This window comes from Embiotoca jacksoni, unplaced genomic scaffold (assembly GCF_022577435.1).
Source record: "Embiotoca jacksoni isolate LCO1_2020_lvr unplaced genomic scaffold, fEmbJac1.0.p SCAF_74, whole genome shotgun sequence".
NCBI lineage: Eukaryota > Metazoa > Chordata > Actinopteri > Embiotocidae > Embiotoca > Embiotoca jacksoni.
The window spans coordinates 913,914-932,078 of record NW_027185430.1 but is presented as its reverse complement, the minus strand read 5'-3'; the positions used below and the strand labels follow the sequence as shown (position 1 = coordinate 932,078).

General features: G+C 40.1%; 1 protein-coding gene across 1 annotated transcript in view; it reads right to left on the bottom strand.

The window, feature by feature from the left end:
- LOC138215397 (inactive N-acetylated-alpha-linked acidic dipeptidase-like protein 2) overlaps nt 1–18,165 on the bottom strand; it is a 471,279-nt gene that overhangs the window by 167,927 nt on the left and 285,187 nt on the right. Inside the window, exons 10-12 of the mRNA XM_069177518.1 lie at nt 15,564–15,656; nt 3,559–3,746; nt 2,913–3,041 (exon numbers count right to left, since the gene is read on the bottom strand). Coding sequence (XP_069033619.1) covers nt 2,913–3,041; nt 3,559–3,746; nt 15,564–15,656 — 410 coding nt within the window. The remainder of the gene's footprint in view (nt 1–2,912; nt 3,042–3,558; nt 3,747–15,563; nt 15,657–18,165) is intronic.

The following is an 18,165-nucleotide window of genomic DNA, read 5'->3' as shown; positions in this document are numbered from 1 at the left end:
AAGACCAGTGACTCAACGTAAACTTGTGCGCCAACAAAATTCTGTACTAACTGAGATTCATTATTAATCAAACATCAAGACAAATTGCTTTTGCCATATTTCTTTCAGTTTTGATGACAAGAGCAGGGACATTAGTAAGTCGGTGGAAACTAGGGCAAACAACGGAGTAGTCTCTGTTCTCTCAGTGCACCAAACTCAAACTAATGAATTAATCCTCTCGCTGTCATTGCTTTGCTGTATATCCAAAATTCAGCTTTTCAGGAGTAGGCCCAGCATTTAGACAGAGCCGATATATGTACAGGTACGGCTGACGCCCCATAAATCCAATATATAGTCAATTACTTTCAAGGTAGCAAGATTTGACCTGAGAAAGTGTAGAGTTGAGTGAGGAATTGTCCATCAGACGGAGGCTCTATACACAAGCTCCTGTAAATTTCCTCCAGTTCTTTCAGCAGAAGCCGACGTCTCCTGAGTATTTATGAGCAGAGAGATCCAGTCGTTGTATAAACCAGATTCCTAAAGGAAGACAGTGGCACAGATTTGGCTCTAAGCAGGAAAAAGTTTAACATGAAGCCAGACAAATTCAAAGACTTTGACGGATTAAAAAAAATTAAAATTGGACACATTGTTGAGTTTTTCTTCATTAAAGAACATCAAACATAGAAAGTACTTAATGCCTCCTTTGGTCTTCTCTTATATGCTTAAGCAGAGTCTGTCTGTAGTGTCATTACAGCCGCATGTGACAGGTAGACTGGGCCATTTCTACCAATTACTGCAAGGTCGAACAGAGGAAGAGAGGAACATTGGATGGTACCATCTGTCCATGTGTGACCTCCCTACGTACCGAGCAAGAAACATGACATCTTCTCTTTGTGGATGGATGAGTTACCTGAAGGCACAAAAACAAATACCGTATAGCATCACCTGAAGAGACTAAGAGAGAACGCAGAGGAGTGAGAGGGAGATTTTAATGAGCAGAATGAGAGGGCGGGGAGATGCAGAGACGGCTGCTGATGAAAGAGGAGATTAAGAGGTGATGGAAGGAGAGTGAGAGAGAGATGTAATGTTTAAGGGAGAGGGAGAAAAAAAAAAAAGGAGGTAGTGTTGGAGGCGGAGGAAGGAAATGAGAGAGCGATGATGAGGTGTGTTTTTTGTTTTCTTTTTTTTTCGAAAGGCAAAAGTTTTGCAAGTTTAAAGAGATGAAAAAAAGTTGGGCTGAAGATGTCTGCAAGTGCTGATCATATCTGCAAAACACCCCCAGGTTGGAATAAAGACACAGTTTGGGAGGCTGAATCATGGGGCTGCTGTACTTCATCTGGAGAACGGCTATTGCAGAGTGTATGAATACTAAGTGTGGGAAGGAGTGAGAGTGAGTTTAGATCTGAGTGTTATTCTCCGCCTTTCACAGAAGAGATGACACTTAAAGAAACGGGACAAAAAGTGTTTCCTGTGATAACACCTCAGTCATTGTTTCAACTATCCTGTCAACCTATGACTGAAAACAAGAGTGCCAGAGAAGCAGAGCAAAGAGAGAGTGGGAGGAAAACAAGAGCCTCGAGAGACTGAAGTAAAATTAAAACTGCAAGCAGTGATGTACGGGCCCTCGCACTCTGGCGCGCCGCCTCCCTGAAGCCGCCTCTCCCCGAAGCCACCTCTCCCCGAAGCATATACCCGCTTACAGTTGCTATTTTTGTCTCGTTTCCTGTCTCCAGCAGGGGGCGCTGACGAGCCGTTTAGCCACGCCGACTCGCAAAACACATCAGATGTATCGCCTCACCACCCCGGATGTATGTGACACGTTTTGTGAGGTGTCAACCATCCTTTGACCTTAAACATCAACTTCCTGTGTCACGGCGAGCTTGGGATTTGGTCACGCCCACTCGCAAAACACATCAGCTGTATCGTCTCACCACGCCGGATGTATGTCACATGTTTCGTGAGGTTTCAAGCATCCCTTGACCTTAAACATCAACTTCCTGTGTCACGGCAAGACATCAAACTTTGCCGCATCGTCACGGTGACGGCCATTAACAAAGTTGAATGAATGTCTCAATATATCATCAACTACATGTTTAGGTTATTGTGACCCGACTTTACGTTCATGTGATCAACCAGCTCGACGTAGAATGTGAAAGTATGAAAAGTGTAATTTCCAGTGGCCAACAGGGGGCGCTATGACTATGAGTGAATATTACCCCACAGGGGTCTTCAGGGCGGGGCTGTTATCATACCTGTGATGTTTGGAGAAGGTCGGTCCATGTACATGAGATTTAAAGCAACTCGTAGTTTCATGGTGAGATACTCAAAATGGCCGCCTCTCACGGGCACACACATCGATGAAAACAAATTATTTTGATAACTTTTAATCCCAAACATGTTTTCTATCCATAGAACCTAAATTCAAGTCGGTCCGACAAAATCCCTCGGAGGAGTTCAACAAACTACAACGTGTACGAATCGCCAGAAATGGCGACTAAATTAAAAATGGTGGACTTCCTGTCAAGTTGACGTAACGTTGCAATGTAACTTTTTTGTGCGTCCAGGTGTGATACACGTGTCCACCGGATTTGGTGAATTTAGGTAAATGTGGCCGCCGGGGCATCTCTGTAGGGGGCGCTCTCGAGCCGTTTGGCCACGCCCACTCGCGACTCCACTGGAATATAAAATGTTTTCGCCGGGAAACAAATGTGTTTCCACGTTCATGAGTTTTTGAATATGATAAAGCCTCCAAAAAGGAAAATCACTTTACGTAAGGAGAAGAACGACGAACGACTAACTACCAAGAACATTTTTACGAAATACAATAGGGCTTTCGCACCGATGCTCGGGCCCTAATTACTCCCTCTAAAGTCTATCTGACCTGCTTTCAGCTGCAGTGGGAGGTGGAGTAGAAGGACTGTAGTCGTAGGTACCTTCTGGATGTCTGAGGTGAGCTGCAGCAGTGTTGGAGAAGCTGTCGCTCTGAGAGTCTCTGTCCCTCTGACCGGAGAGTTCAGACTGACGTATGCCACCGCACTGCTCTGGAGGACCACGCTGTTATCCTGGAGGGGCGGAGGGGACGGACAGACGGACGCGCACGCACACACACACGCACACACACACACACACACACACACACACACACGGTTTAAACCTCTCTTGTCCATCTTTTCTTTCAGTGTAATTTAATCACATCAAACACATCAGATTGAAACCTAAACTTGAATATTCTCAGACAGTTTGATGGAGGATACAGAAACACCTCCAGATTCTTTCTTTGGTTGTATAATTCTTAATTGTGGCAACTTCCACTCACATTTGAAGAGTTGTACATGAGGTGACCACTGGCTGCATCCATCCAGAGGCTGGTGGCTGTTACCTAGCAACCGGCTATCCTGTCTCTGTGTGGGGTGATCCTTTTAAAGTATACTACAGTATGTAGAGTTTCGTGATGGGGAATACATGGATGTCACATGGATGCTTTGGAGTTTTTACATCATTTTAAATCACTCCAGAGGGCTCGACCTTTGACCCCTACGCTGACATTTAATAAAAGCAGATGCTGTTGTGCTCGCTGACCTTTCCCCACTCGTGCGACCCGATGCTCCCCAGGGCCGAGCCTCCCCACGAGCAGAACACCGTGGTCCTGTCTGGCACCCATCCTCGTTTCGTCTGCTCTGTCAGCGCTGCGATGAGTTGATTCATGATGGCAGAGGTCCCGCCTCCCTGGTCGCTGTCATGACGACTTCCAACCAGCACATAGCGATCTGAAAATAAAAAGATGAGTGTTTGTTTTGTTGGACCGCAGATGAATATTTGTATTAGATGGTATGTATTTTATATTATGGATGGAAAACAGGATGGAAACAAACATGTGAGGGTGAGTTCATGAGCTATCAAGGAAAGAGAGCAGCGGTTTATCCTTCCTGCTCTCTCAGAGGTAAATGGACAGACACGGTGCACACAAGAGGAAAAATAAACTCCAGAAAGAAGAACTTTAAAGTTAGACCAATGCATTTGATCTGGGTCAAACAGATTTACATATGGTGGGTATGAAACAGGAGAAGAAAAAAAACCTTTAAGGAAATAAAACAAACCCAGCAGGAATCCCGGTCGGTAAGTCTCCCAGTCACACCTTTACTTTCATTTCTATCTGCAGTTCATTTGTTTTAGTCCAGATAGTCATTTATATCTGTAGAGCACTCATTTACTTTACTTTTTCTGACTTTAGATATTTCCTTGGTTTCTTTACAATTGATTAGTTTTGGGGATATTTTGATTTAGATCATATTTAAATACGTTTGCCAGCAGGATCAGTCCTGTTTCTGTCCGTTTTAGTTTGTGTTCCCTTTCTGTCTGTGAATGGTCTGATCAGTGTATCACATGTTCCCCATTGTGTGGTGTTTGTTAGGTCAGTTGGATGTGTTCACTCGATGTGTTACTGCAGCCTGAGTCGAGTTCTGTTTCTCTTTTATGGGTCCAGAATTTCAGTTTGATATTTTTGTAAATTGTTTTCTGTTTGTTGTTGTTTTTTGGGTAAATAAAATCTATTTTTCTGAGAAAATGCCTGTGCTAGTTCCCTTACACACACATCAACCAATAAGGCACCAATGGAGGTGGGTTAGGTAAATGGTCAGGTGACTCCAGGTCAAACATTTTTAAATATTGAATTAAATAATGAAAAAAAGAGGTTCAGAAAAATTTAGCCAAACATCACAAAAGATTACATCATAAAAGATCTTCACAAACATGTATATTAAAACGGTTGAAGAACACTATAAAAGTGTATTAATTGAGTCACAATGGGAAGGAGGTAGGGCACCACAAGAGGTCCCAAAAGTAAAACAAAAAAGACAGATAACGTCAGAAAAACAGAGCAAACAGCAAAGCAAAACTTACAGAAACGATGAACGATGAAATTCCAGAAGAGAACATGATGAAATGGACACAAGAACTGATGGAAGGAAACTGGACAGGCTGACGAAGAACTAAACACATGGAGCACTGATGAGGAAACACAGCACAGGTGAGAAGTGGAGGTAAAAACACAAAGACAGGAAGTAAAACAAAACAGAGGGTAACATATTTTTCAAAATAAAATGGAACAAAAAAAATCAAGACTAAAGAACACAGTCCAAACCACATTCATGCCTTCTGGAGATGAATTAAAAAAAAAAAAAAATACAGTGTTTCACTCTTTTTTACACTTGTCTCACTGAGATTAAAAGATAATGCGAAAATTTGTATTCCATCTGTCTTTGAATTGTTTATTAGCCATACAGACAAACCTAAATACCTGGTCTCCCACTCACATGTCAAAATCCATCCATTATCTATACCTGCTTTATCCTGAACAGGGTCTCGGGGGTGCTGGAGCCTATCCCAGCTCACTTTGGGCAAAGGCAGGGCACAACCAGGACAGGTCGCCAGTGTATCACAGGGCCAACACTTATAGACAGATGGAAACAAAGACCATTCACACCTAAGGGCAATTTGTAGAACCACCAATTAACCTGAGGTGCATGTTTTTGGATGGTGGGAGGAAGCTGGAGTGCCTGGAGAGAACCCGCGCAGGCACAGGGAGAACATGCAAACTCCACACAGAACCTTTGCAGTTCACATGTTCCAAGTTCAAATGCGGGCCTGGGCCTTTCTGACGCGACAATGCTAACCACTGCACCACTGTGCCGCTGCATGTCAAAGTCGATATCTTAATACTTAATACTTGTTCTCAGGCACTGGATCATTTCCAGTTTTTGTCAAAGCCAAAGTAGTGCTGGTATCCTATATAAAGGGGATATGTACTGTTTAAGGGTGATGTGGATCTGTTGGCAGGTGTCCACACAAACATTTTTTTCCGTTTTTATTTAAATATAGATAAACATAGAGGCCATAATGAACCACCTGAAGTTCAACCAAAATGGCTTAAACAGAAATAGATAATACAAAAAAAATATTGTTGCTTCCTGAGAGCAAGCAGCCAGCCACTCCTCCACCACCACACCGGTCCAGCTCAACAGAACCGACATGGAAACGGACACCTGCTTCGGTCTGACAGAGGCCGAGCTCAACGAACACTTTCAAAATAATATACAGAATAAAACAAAGTACTCAATTAAGAATCCTCTGTTATAGCAGACAATCACACACACAAACTTTAACAGTTTTACTCCTGAGCAAAGTCACCCACAGAATGAATGACCTAATGATGCACACCTGTTGTCTCTACCACTGCCTCAGCATATTATCTGCACACACACACACATGCACACACACACACACACACATATGCAGTTAATGGTGGGAGAGTCTGCCATATACCAGCAGACATGTACTTTGCACTGTGGGCACCATCTGTCTAACATTTAAATCACATCATCTTTTGTCGGTTTGTTTTCCTTCAGTCTCAATACATTTAGAGAGTATTCATATTTAACATGTGATTTCAATTAAAAACATTCTGGTTTATAACAAACTGCTGTAATTCTGTAAAGGTACTTTTGTGTCTTCAATAAAAGAATAAAAAACTGTTTTGAGAGCAAATTTCTCATTGCAATCAAAAATCAAGTTTGTAGGTAAAAAATATGAACTGAGAATAAAAAGATTTGGATTTGCATGTGTACTCTTGTTAACTTCGAGGACCTCGGAGACGGTCCGTGTCGGTGGACATATGAGCAACGTACCAGCGTATGCTGCTGAAGGGATCTGCCTGCAGATCATATGGATAACGTGAAATATAAACAAAGTGAGAGTCATGCTGCCGCATTTAAAAGCATTTTAATAGAAAACATAACGTTAGCAGACCTCCATGAAGCTCAACACACAGTCCTCTGCTGTTGGTGAGAGGGACAAGGTGTGTGTCTACAGCAGCTGACAGCCAGTCAAACCCACCACTTCTGTCTCCTGTGAGTGTCGGTCCCCCCATTATATCCAACTCAAGTTTTGATTCACAAACAAAAGTTTTGATTCACAAACAAAAAATGTTTGATTCACAAACCAGTTTTGGATTCGCAAACAAGTTTTTGATAGGCAAACACAAGTTTTGATTCGCAAACAAAAGTTTTGATTCGCAAACAAAAGTTTTGATTCGCAAAAACTGGTCACATCTGTGACCAAATCCAACAAAACTAAAGGGAGAATTAGTTTACAATCAAAATTATTTCATTTTCAGTTGATATATTTTTACTTACAAAGTTGATGTTTGATTGCAGTGCGAGAAATTTGCTCTCAAATGTTTGCATAAAAAGACACAAAAGTACCTTCATATAATTCCTGGAAACTTCACCCTCCACCTCCATTGAAGAGAAGTGAACTCGTGAAAGCACCCTGCAGCCATCCAAAACATGTCATTGTCCCCTGGATTCTTTTAGACAATTATTTTTTGTGTTTCACAGTAAACAGAAATTAGCCACCTGGAACGACCATTTTGCTAACACCTGCATGGACTTGTTTTCAGGATGATGAGGTCAGCAGGTTGGTCTGGGCATGCTGCTTTTGTTTGGTTTTCTTTCTTTCTCTCTCCCTCTATCCTCCAATCCTCTTCCTGCTTGCTCTTGTTGTCCAATTCTTGATTGTTCCTGTTTTCTTTTTTTTTTTTTTGCGTTTATGATAAACCACCTTATCTTTGTATCTTCACTATCGTTCGTTGATCGTTCGTCACACCATCCACGATGTCGTCTGTGCACTCTGGTCCCAGTAAATACAGCCGAACATCAAGCTCAAATGACTTGTGATGCTCCTTACAACAAGGTAATCCACCTCTGCATTCAGTTGCTGACTTTTCCAGAAACTTGTATAAAAAAATATTTTATGAATAATCAGGGTGAAAAGGTCCCAGATGAACATACCTAAATTGGATAATTGCTGTTCCAGGCAGCTATTTTCTCTGATTATGTTCAGTCAGACTCAAAAACATATTTTTTAAATGATTAATGTTGAAATCCAGTTTCACAGACCGCTGCAGAGACTTTTGCTAACAACACCGAGAAAACTGCTGGATATATTTTATTGAAATGTATTTTGTATTTGATGAGAGAAGTTGAATGGGAGTCTATGGAGCCAGAGGCTTTTTGGAGCTGACCTCTACTGGCACTCGGTGGTATTGCAGACACTTCTGTATCAGCCTCATTTTTCAGACCTCAAGCTATGAACACTTTTATATACTGTTAGGAAAAATAGTAACTCATTGTCAGTGTGTAAATTAAGTTACTGTTATGTGTGTAAAGTTTCCGTTAGTCTATGCATTAAACTGTAGTTGAAATGTCTCATACTGCATGCACATTCCACGAGTTCCTCTCTTGCAGTATATGGCCCCTTGGGGGAAGGAGGAACTGGTTTATCTAGTTTAGCACACATAGGTTAAAAGCAAATGGATGTTAAAAGCAAACATACCCATATAGGAGACAAAGAGACCACATGCTGTTTTATAACCCCATGTATACAATAAAAGGAGCAAAGAGGGAAGTATGTGTTGGAGTTGGCTGATGCCAGGTGAAGAGCTTACAACTCTAAGACCTGCACGGACTTCCCTTGCTGCAAGTAAAACTCAGATTTGGGTCCAAGCCTTGTTTTGTCTGACTGTGGGTTTGATTCTTATACTATCAGCGCTATGTTATAGTTCTGAACCTAACATATACAGTCTGTGGTTTTAATATATGCGGGGTCGTCGTCTCAAGTCCAACGAGAAGATGTGAATTATAAACATAAATATTTAATAGATTTATAAAAAGAAAATGTACAAATACAATATCTCAGTGAAAGAGGCAAAAAAGCGTGAAGTGTGTGTTTCCAAGGGAACAAAGTCACCTGTGTTCACACAGCCACACAGGAACGTGAGCGCTGCCGGCCTCTTTATGGGCTTTATATTCTCCACAAAGACAGTTTGATGAGTGAGGATGCACAAAGAAGCTTCCTGCAGGCGGAGAGGAGAAGAGAGCAAACCTCATCATTGCAGCACCGAGCAATGATGACGTTGATGATGATGTTTGACAGAAGAAATGCTCAGAAAAGCCTCACAGCTGAGAATCTGGCAGCATTATGTTGCACTGTGCAGGGCTTCAGGGGTAAATCACATAAACAATAATTATGGTAAACTGCTTAAATCAGTCGTATGTGAAAGCGCAATTATTATTTTTGTTATCTAACTGTATATGTTTTGTACGGAACGGATTAAAGGTTAAATGAATCATTTATAAGCAACACTAATTCATGAAAAATCATTAAAGACATAAAGTCATGTTTGGCTGCCCTCCGGCCAAGACAAATTATTAACGGCCCAGCAGACACCAACACTGGTTTCAGCTCGACGATGGTGGAGAATCTTATTTTGCTTTAACCGAACAGACACCACTGACCGATGTTTTTCTGTCCTCGAGGCAATACATGTTTGGGAGAAGCACTTTTTCAGTGTAGTCTGCCACATTTGTTCTATTCAAGGCTAATTGAACAACATAGTTCTCCTGAGATTAGTTTTACTATGGGGATCTGTTACTGAAGTCAAAGATGGGCTGCGTGGGTTTATGTCAAAGTTGAATTTATTGAATCTTTGTGAAGGACTTAGTAAGAGTTGTTCACATGTGTGCTATTAGAGGATAGTGGCTATCACAAATGCAATAGTTCTGTATGTAACCTTTTTGGTTTTATTCCTACAAAACAGTAAAAGTATGAGTCAGTCAAGCTACCTGATACGAGCTGAGGTCAGATAATCAGAATGGCAAGTGGAACCATAAAGAGTTCAGTTCGCCTCATACAGACTAGTTTGTATGACTCTGAATAGGTTTAAAGGAAAAAAAAGAGTTTTGAATTCCAAACTCAAAGGTTGTCTCATTAAAGACATAAAGCCTGATGAGAACTAATGACCAAGTACAGATGTGGGAAGACATTTAGAGTTAGTCTTCATCAAACAAAAAGTGACATTAGTACTTGTGAGAAGTTCAAATCGTACGTATCTGATTCATGTTTGTTCTATTATAAAGTTTCCAATGGTCACATGGATCGTAGCCCAAAGTCTGATGTTTAAGATTTAAGATGTTAAAACTGGCAGTCAAGTGCACCTTAAATACTCCTTATGTGCATCTAACCAACAGAATTCCCACTGGTCAGGGAATTTCAGGGAATTTTGAAAACTCATTGCCAGACAGGGAATTTGATCATTTGTTGGTCCAAGTCCTGGAATATCAGGGAATTTAGTTTGCATGTTTTAGATTTTAGTTTCCATTTATCAAAATGTAATATTGTCCACGTCTGTAGCTGTAACATTAGTTAGCTAGTTATTATCAGTGTGTGTGTTTGGTAGCATTAGTGCTCACTGACACAAATTAAAATGTTTATGAGGCTGTGAGCTAATTACCATTATTGTTAGATACATTGTTTTCCTCTGAAACCAGTATTTAGACATGGATTTAATTTATTTTAATGTCAAACAGATGAACATGTGTCAGCCTGTTTTTAACAGACATGTCTGTTTCTTCTCTGTTCAGTACAACAGCAGCATGTTTTTCTGTTCATTATATCTCATGGAGATTCAGCTCTTTAGTCACTGACAGTCAAGAGAGTTTGATATTTGACTGAACATTTATGAACCTTTTATGAAGTATTGTAGAAATTATTGTACAGAAAATTAATAAAATTAATAAACTTACAGTATTTGGTGTTATAGTAAAGAGGATCATTTCAGGGACTGTGTAGTTTTCATGTAACAGTTGTGTTGTATTACATGTCTGCTCTGATGTTAGTGTTCCTCTCCATTAAAGCAGATTTATTGTATTGCTGCGTGTCTGTGTACAGCAGTAAAGTTAAAATAAGAAGCAGTACAGATAAATTTAAAGTGGCCCATTGCAAACATGCATGAATATTCATTGTATTGAGGGTTAAGTGTGGAACAGCAGATAATCAAACGCCAACAAGCAGTGAAAGTGTAGCTCTTTCCAGAGATTTGTGGCCCATATTATCTGCTTTAGTAGCCCATTATGCCTGCTTAATATCACACTGTAAATCAGCAAGGTTATTCTCCACTAGTGAGTGGGCAGGACAGGTACAGCAGCATCCCACTGCTGAGAATGGAGGAAGGTGCGTGAAGTAGAGGACAAGAGATAGGCTCTACTCTACTGAATGACAATGTAAAACAGGATGAAGAGGAAGATATTTCCCTGAGGACTTCCTGTTTTTTGTTTGTTCCTTTTTGTAATTTGACAAAGCTTATAAACCCTAAAGCAGTATTACATGTGTCTCAACCATATTACACTTGTTTCATTCAGCTCCTTCGTGAACATCTAATACGTTTTTTTTATAAACAAAATTCTGTGGTCAAAATTTCCTTAAGAAGCACTGATTCTTTTTCTCTAAAAAGTTTAAAATGTTCTTGAAGATGAGATGCAAGTGAAGGTGTTGATTTGTTTTCCTGTTACCACATCACATGATAGTCTCATTATACATACAGCAATAAAATAGTTTGTAAGAAATCAGCTTGTTGCCACAATGACATGATAGCGCAGCACCCGGATGTCAGGTCTGGTACAGAGCAACATTTTATTTTATATTGAAGGGTTTTAATGACAGTTTTGAATACAAAACTGTACCTGCAGATCCCAATGATGATAAATACGTTTTTGCACTATCTATAAATCAGATTACTTCGAAACAAAACTGGACCATGGGGATGAAGAATATGAGTAATGCATACTTAATAACACCCACAACAAGTTGAAGTGATGGCAGAACAGATCGCAACTGCTTTGCTTTGATAAATATCCTGATCAGACTTCAGCTATTGAAACGGTGATGAAAGGATTCAAGCATCCATGAGCTTTTAGAAGAGGTGCAATGACCTCCAAATCACATGCATGCTGCAAAATCTTCACAAAAATATTAAAGATGCTACATTTGTCCATCAATGCTTCTGCACAACGCACACAGCCATGTTGTAATGATCACAAGCAAATTACTGTAATTCCAGTGATGACTAATGAGACCATGAGAAGACACATGGGCCCATATGTAAGGTAGAGTAGTAGAGCATAAACATGAAGTATAAGAGACAATGATTACATTTGTTGAAGGATTTGTAAAACAGAACATTTACTGATATGTATGGATGACTGTCAAACATTTGTATACTGTAGGCCACATGCATTCATCCCAATCAGTTCAGTACGTAACATTTGGTTTTGTATGAGAAAAGTTATCGATCACAATTTCCACCCTGAATGTTTTAGCAGTGTAAATGTTGATGGACTCACTTGCAGCGTGTTAGCAGGTCCAGTTTTTAAAGTATAAAGCATGTGCAACCGCTGTCTCAGAGTATGTGTTACAATTTTAACAACATTACAGTCAGTTGATATTTGTTGTTACATTGTTCATGTTGCTTCTTTTTTGCTGTTCAAATGCTTAGATGTGTGTGTGTGCATAGTGTTAATTATTATGTTTTAATAAAATAATTAGGGCGTCTGATCAAGCACAATTGACTGAAAGCCTTTTTTGACTGAACTGCCTCCATGTTTAGGTGTGCAGGGTGTTGGAGGGTCGGGGAAGGAAGGTACTGGTGGGCTTCTTTGCCTGGAGACCCTCAGAGTCTATGACCACCACTGTCAGACTGAATGTAAGAAGGAAGGCCCCACTTGCTTTGTATTGACAATTCCAATAAAGTTTGTCCAAACAAGATGGCTGTGTCCTCATTGTTGACACAAAAGAGAAGGGCTGTGGATTTTTGTACACTTCTAAAGCTGAAGTTGAGCTGCGGGCTTTAATGGCTCATTTAAAGTCATTATGAATATGTTGCAGTTATCTTAAATAAAGAGCTTAGAGTCTTTTCTTATTTATGTGCTTTAACTGTCAGGAAGCATTATGGGTCAATTACACTGGGCAAAAAAATCCTCATCTTTTTTCTTGTGAACTAAAACAGATGGACTAACGTACATTTTATACTAAATTGGAATCTGTTCTTAGAATCTTTAATTCCTGAATCTGCATGTTTTAGGTGGATGTGTATTACTTATTGATATGTAAGGCTTGTACACATGCATAGCACCAGGACCATCCCTCTTTAGTGCTCAGTAATAGTCTGCCAACAGATATTAGGAGCTTGTGAGACACTGGAACAAAAAATATGGGTTATGGAGAAATTTCTATTTGGATTGAGCAGGCAAAAAGTATTTTTTTTTAAACTTGATATAGTCAGCTGTAGTTGGTTCATCCTTCGTTCTCACGTTCAGCAGCCAGCGGTTCAGAGGTCTGAGCATGAACACAGAGAGATGACTCACTGGGGTTGTCAGAACTTCAGCAGTTCTTATGTGGAGGGACTGTATGAAGGTACTTTTGTGTCGATTGTATGGAGATATAAAAAGACACGCACAATCTGTCCGCTCCAGCACCCCCATTCATGTGGAGCTACATGAATGTTAGTATACTATATAATGCTGTTTTCTATTGAAATGCTTTTGAATAGCAGAATGACATTTACATTGGTTGTACTTCACGTTGTCAACGCTATCAGCAGGCCCTTTAAGCGTGATAAATAGCCATGCTGCATGTATTTCCACCGGCACACACACAGTTGTCTACGTCGCTTTCAGTATAATGTGCATCACAAACTACGATTAGAACCTCGTCTACTTCAACAACTTACAGGATCAGCATGCAGATATCATTGACAAAGTAAAATACACTCAAAGTGAACGTCTTGCTGCTTCATTTAAATTATTATTTTTTTTTTTTCGATTAAACCTTTTTCTTTTTTATTACTTACAACAATATACCAACGTAAACCAAAGAGTGTTTTAATTTTTTTTTTTTTTTTTTTTTAAATAGACGAGCAAAACAGTTTGTGACAGAATAAAGGTGGTTTCACTAAAACCAACAGCGCACAACCGATGAGGTCAACAACTGGCTTCAGAAGAAGAGCCAGCAGCACCTCCATCAACTGCCCCACATCTGACCTCACAGTCCTGGACATCCACACACTCACACAGACATCCACACAGACACAGACGTCCACACTCAGACAGCCTCAACACTGATCACCTGCTCCTGAACGTGGCCAAGACCAGAGAGATGGTGGTCGACTTCAGGAGGAAGACGACGGCTCCACAACCGCTGAGAGTTCTGGGAGAGGAGGTGGACATGGTTGAGGAGGACAAGTACCTGGTGTCTCCATGACAACAGACTGAACTGGAAGACCAACATCAACGTTGTCTACAAGAAGGGGATGAGTCGACTCTTTTTCTTGAGGAAACTTCGATCCTTCAATGTGTGCAGCGAGATGTTGGAGATGTTCTACCATCTGTTGTGGCCAGTGCATTGTACTTCACTGTGGTCTGCTGGGGGAGCAGCATTGGAGCCGGTGACACCAACAGACTTAACAAACTGGTTAAGAAGGCCGGCTCCATCATCGGCTGCAATCTGGACTGGACAGCCTGGAAAAGGTGGTGGAGAGGAGGACGCTGAACAAACTATTATCCATATTGGATAATCCTGTCCACCCTCTCCACCACCTGCTGCAGGGACAGAGGAGGACGTTCTCCAAAAGACTCCTCCAGCTCCGCTGTCACAAGGACAGATACAGGAGATCATTCCTGATACAGGAGATCATTCCTGCCCACTGCAATAAGACTGTACAATAACTCACCTCTGGCAAAATCCATCACACAACAATAACACCGTTGGTTGTCTGTTTTCTTGTTTGTTTAAATCCTTGCACTATTGTTTAGTTAGTTTTAATTTAATTTAATTTAATTATTCTATTTTATTGTATATAATGTGCATTTTTATATTTAATATTTTTGTTACTGTTGTTTTATTGCTTCCTGTCCTTATAATGCTGCTGTAGTGGGAAAAAAACAACAACTCCCCTTGTGGGATTAATAAAGTAACCAACTAACTAACTAACTATCTATCTATCTATCTATCTATCTATCTATCTATCTATCTATCTATCTATCTATCTATCTATCTATCTATCTATCTATCTATCTATCTATCTATCTATCTATCTATCTATCTATCTATCTATCTATCTATCTATCTATCTATCTATCTATCTATCTATCTATCTATCTATCTATCTATCTATCTATCTATCTATCTATCTATCTATCTATCTGACACAGACAGCCTCAACACTGGCCAAAATCTTTAAAAAAAAAAAAACCACTTGTTTTAAGACAAACTCTTGTTGTCTTAATACAATAACTCACAAGTTTGACTTCGCCATTCATATACCGAACACTGGCCTTCTTGGCTTTGAGCAGTAGTTTTCTGGAGTCTTTGCTGGTCGCCTACCAAATGTTCTCAGAGGTTTTCCTAAGCTAGACCAAGATGGAGTGAGCATCTGTTCAAACAGCCAGAGTTTGGGAAAGTGAGCAAGTACACGGTTTTACTGCAGAGCAGAATAATGTGGGCCTAAACCGGCAATTAGAGCCTTTTCTGCTAACCCTGAGAACATTGCAGACCAGAGACAGATGAATAAACTACTGTAGTAGGTGCCAAACTTATTACTGGTTTGTAATAAGTAGCTTCAGGAATAAAGAGCTCAGGCTGAGTATTTGTACCGATACTTTTTTAAGAGAAAAATTCAGAGCATTGGTACAAACCTGGGTTCCTCCTTCCTTTCAGGTATCCAACAACATTGTAAATCTTCTTGTAGCTCAGCTGGTTTCCAACAGTCAGAGTTATCTTCTTTCTCTCTAGGAAAAGGCAGAAAAAAAGAGATAAACTTGAAGAGGAGCTACAGATGGAAAACATCCAATCTGTTTGAAACTCGTTGACATGACTGCATTCAAACATGATCCTGATATTGGTGAGTCTTTGCCCTGCCCCTTCCTCTAGGTCACCAAGATGGCGACCTTTTACGGTGGAAAGTGTCCAGAGTTTCACACTTCTTTTTTAGAGTGTTGAGTTCATCATCCTGGTACTTGTAGTGTACTGCATGTTTCTGTACTGACAGTGTGAACACACTGTTGCACTCAGAATAGTGAGAGTTAGTACACAAGTACAACATCTGGAGGACAGCATGAGTTTGAGTTTGTCTTGTTGGTGATGTAACTGGAGGAACATATGTATACCTAAAGAAGGACATGGTTTACATATATGTGATCTAAAGGCTGTTCTCTGAATCAAAACATGCTGGTGTGCAGACTTCATTTTCAAGCTAACAGGCTTCTGTATAAACATCTGGACAGGAGGAAGAACAAACTGAAATCAGGGGAAAGTCATTGTGAGCAGTTGCAAACTTTATGCATGAAGTTTGATTGTTCAGGTTATAAATTGTCTTCACATGCAGGGTGGAAAACATAAAACCAACAAACCAATCAACAGGTAGGTTTCAGGACATTGATTCACTCTATCTGCCTTTTGGGATCAAAATATTTGCTTTTAGTGATTACTGTAATGACTGTAACCTGACTGCACCACACGCCCCCAAAACCAGGTATTTTTGAAGCTTATTTTGTAATTAATAACGGATTATTTTTAGATGGCCCTCCAGAAAACTAATACAAAGGAGTGGATTTAGCTAACAACACTGAGATAACTGGTGGAGACATTTTATTGACTTTGTATTTGATGAGAGAAGTTGAATGGGAGTCTATGGAACCGGAGGGGTTTTGGAGCCGACCTCTAGTAGCACTCGCTGGTATTGCAGCTTAAAGCATCAACCTAATTTTTCAGACCTGGAAGCTACGAACACTTTTATAAACAGTCTATGTATTCAATTTGTAACTTTAAGGTACATTCATCTCTTTTTTACATAAATGTCATACACTATGGTTCACCTGATTGTAGCAGGTGTACCATAGCTCATCCTGTTGTCTGAGTCCCCTGATGGTGGCTTAAACCTGTTGAATACCTCATTCAACATTTTCCTCCCATTTCGCTTTTTGTGTGTAACTGTCTTAATCCCCATTGCTTTGGGCAACACCAACAACAACCTTCCAACAGCAACGTACACACGGAAAATGGAAAGTTTTGATAAAGACCTGGGTCATACAATAAGGCAGGCATATTGGGTTATTTTCTGTCTTTGGTGGGGATTTAACATTTGTAATACCTGGGCTGGCAGCCACCTGCAAAACTAAAACTTCACAGTCATACTATTTGCAACTGTGATTGATCCAAGAAACACAAACAGGGCATTTTTCTTTTAGAAATAGCTAAATAATATATGAGTGCAGTCAGACCATTCTCCAGCACTAATACAGCATGATGGAAACAAGTCTGTGAGCCCACCAGGTCAGTCCTCTATACAAGCTAAATTATAAAGTACATGTTGTGCATGTACAATATGTACACTCAAAGACTGAAATTAGTATAAAGTATCTATTTTATGTCAAATTCCCCCAATCAGGCTCTCAAGGAATAATTGGAGTGTAAAGTGGATCCGAGCTGAATGGGGGCCACACAGACACACACATGCTGAAGCTCTTCTCCGAGAGGAAACCACTCAACACAAGTGTGTGTGTGTATGTATGTGTGTATGTTTTAGTTTTTAGTTGTCATATCTCAGAATCCAAGTGCAACATTCACACGCAAACACAAAACACATCATTCACACACATAAATTGAGTTTTGAAAATGTGTAGTTTTATGGGAACATCTGCATGTCACGTAAAAAAAAGGATCTTCCTGCAGGGGACAAGAATTCGTCACATTTTTCTGCCCTTTAAGATTATAAATAAAAAACTGAGCTTCAGATGAGATGTAATGAGGACATGATGATCTTAAGGATGCATCTTCTGGGTAGCATCAATAAATTCATTTCAGAGTTTAATCTGAAGTCATTCCAGTTCATCTGCTGCACCAACAGATGGGATGGTTTGTGATGTATTTCATATTCTTTAAGGTGTTCTGTTATTCTGTCCTAACTTCTCCTTGTTGGATCATTTAAAGATAATTGACCTGTAATTTCATGAAAAAGTCGCTGCAATGCTCCGTTAATGTCAAACGGTTAATGAGGTGGTCACTTGGAGTGACATTAAGATAATTACAGAGTCCATTTGTATTTCTGTCTCTTCAGTCTGTTCCCACCCCTGTGGCTGTGTGTGTGTACCAGTTAGTGTATATTTATGAGGACAATTTGGCCGGTTGACAGCTGTTTGAGGGTTGAGACTTTGTTGAAGCGTGAATGGTGGAAAAAGGTTTAAATGTGTGGTCAAATAAATCCTGTCTATAACAGTCCTTACAAGGATAGAAGTACAC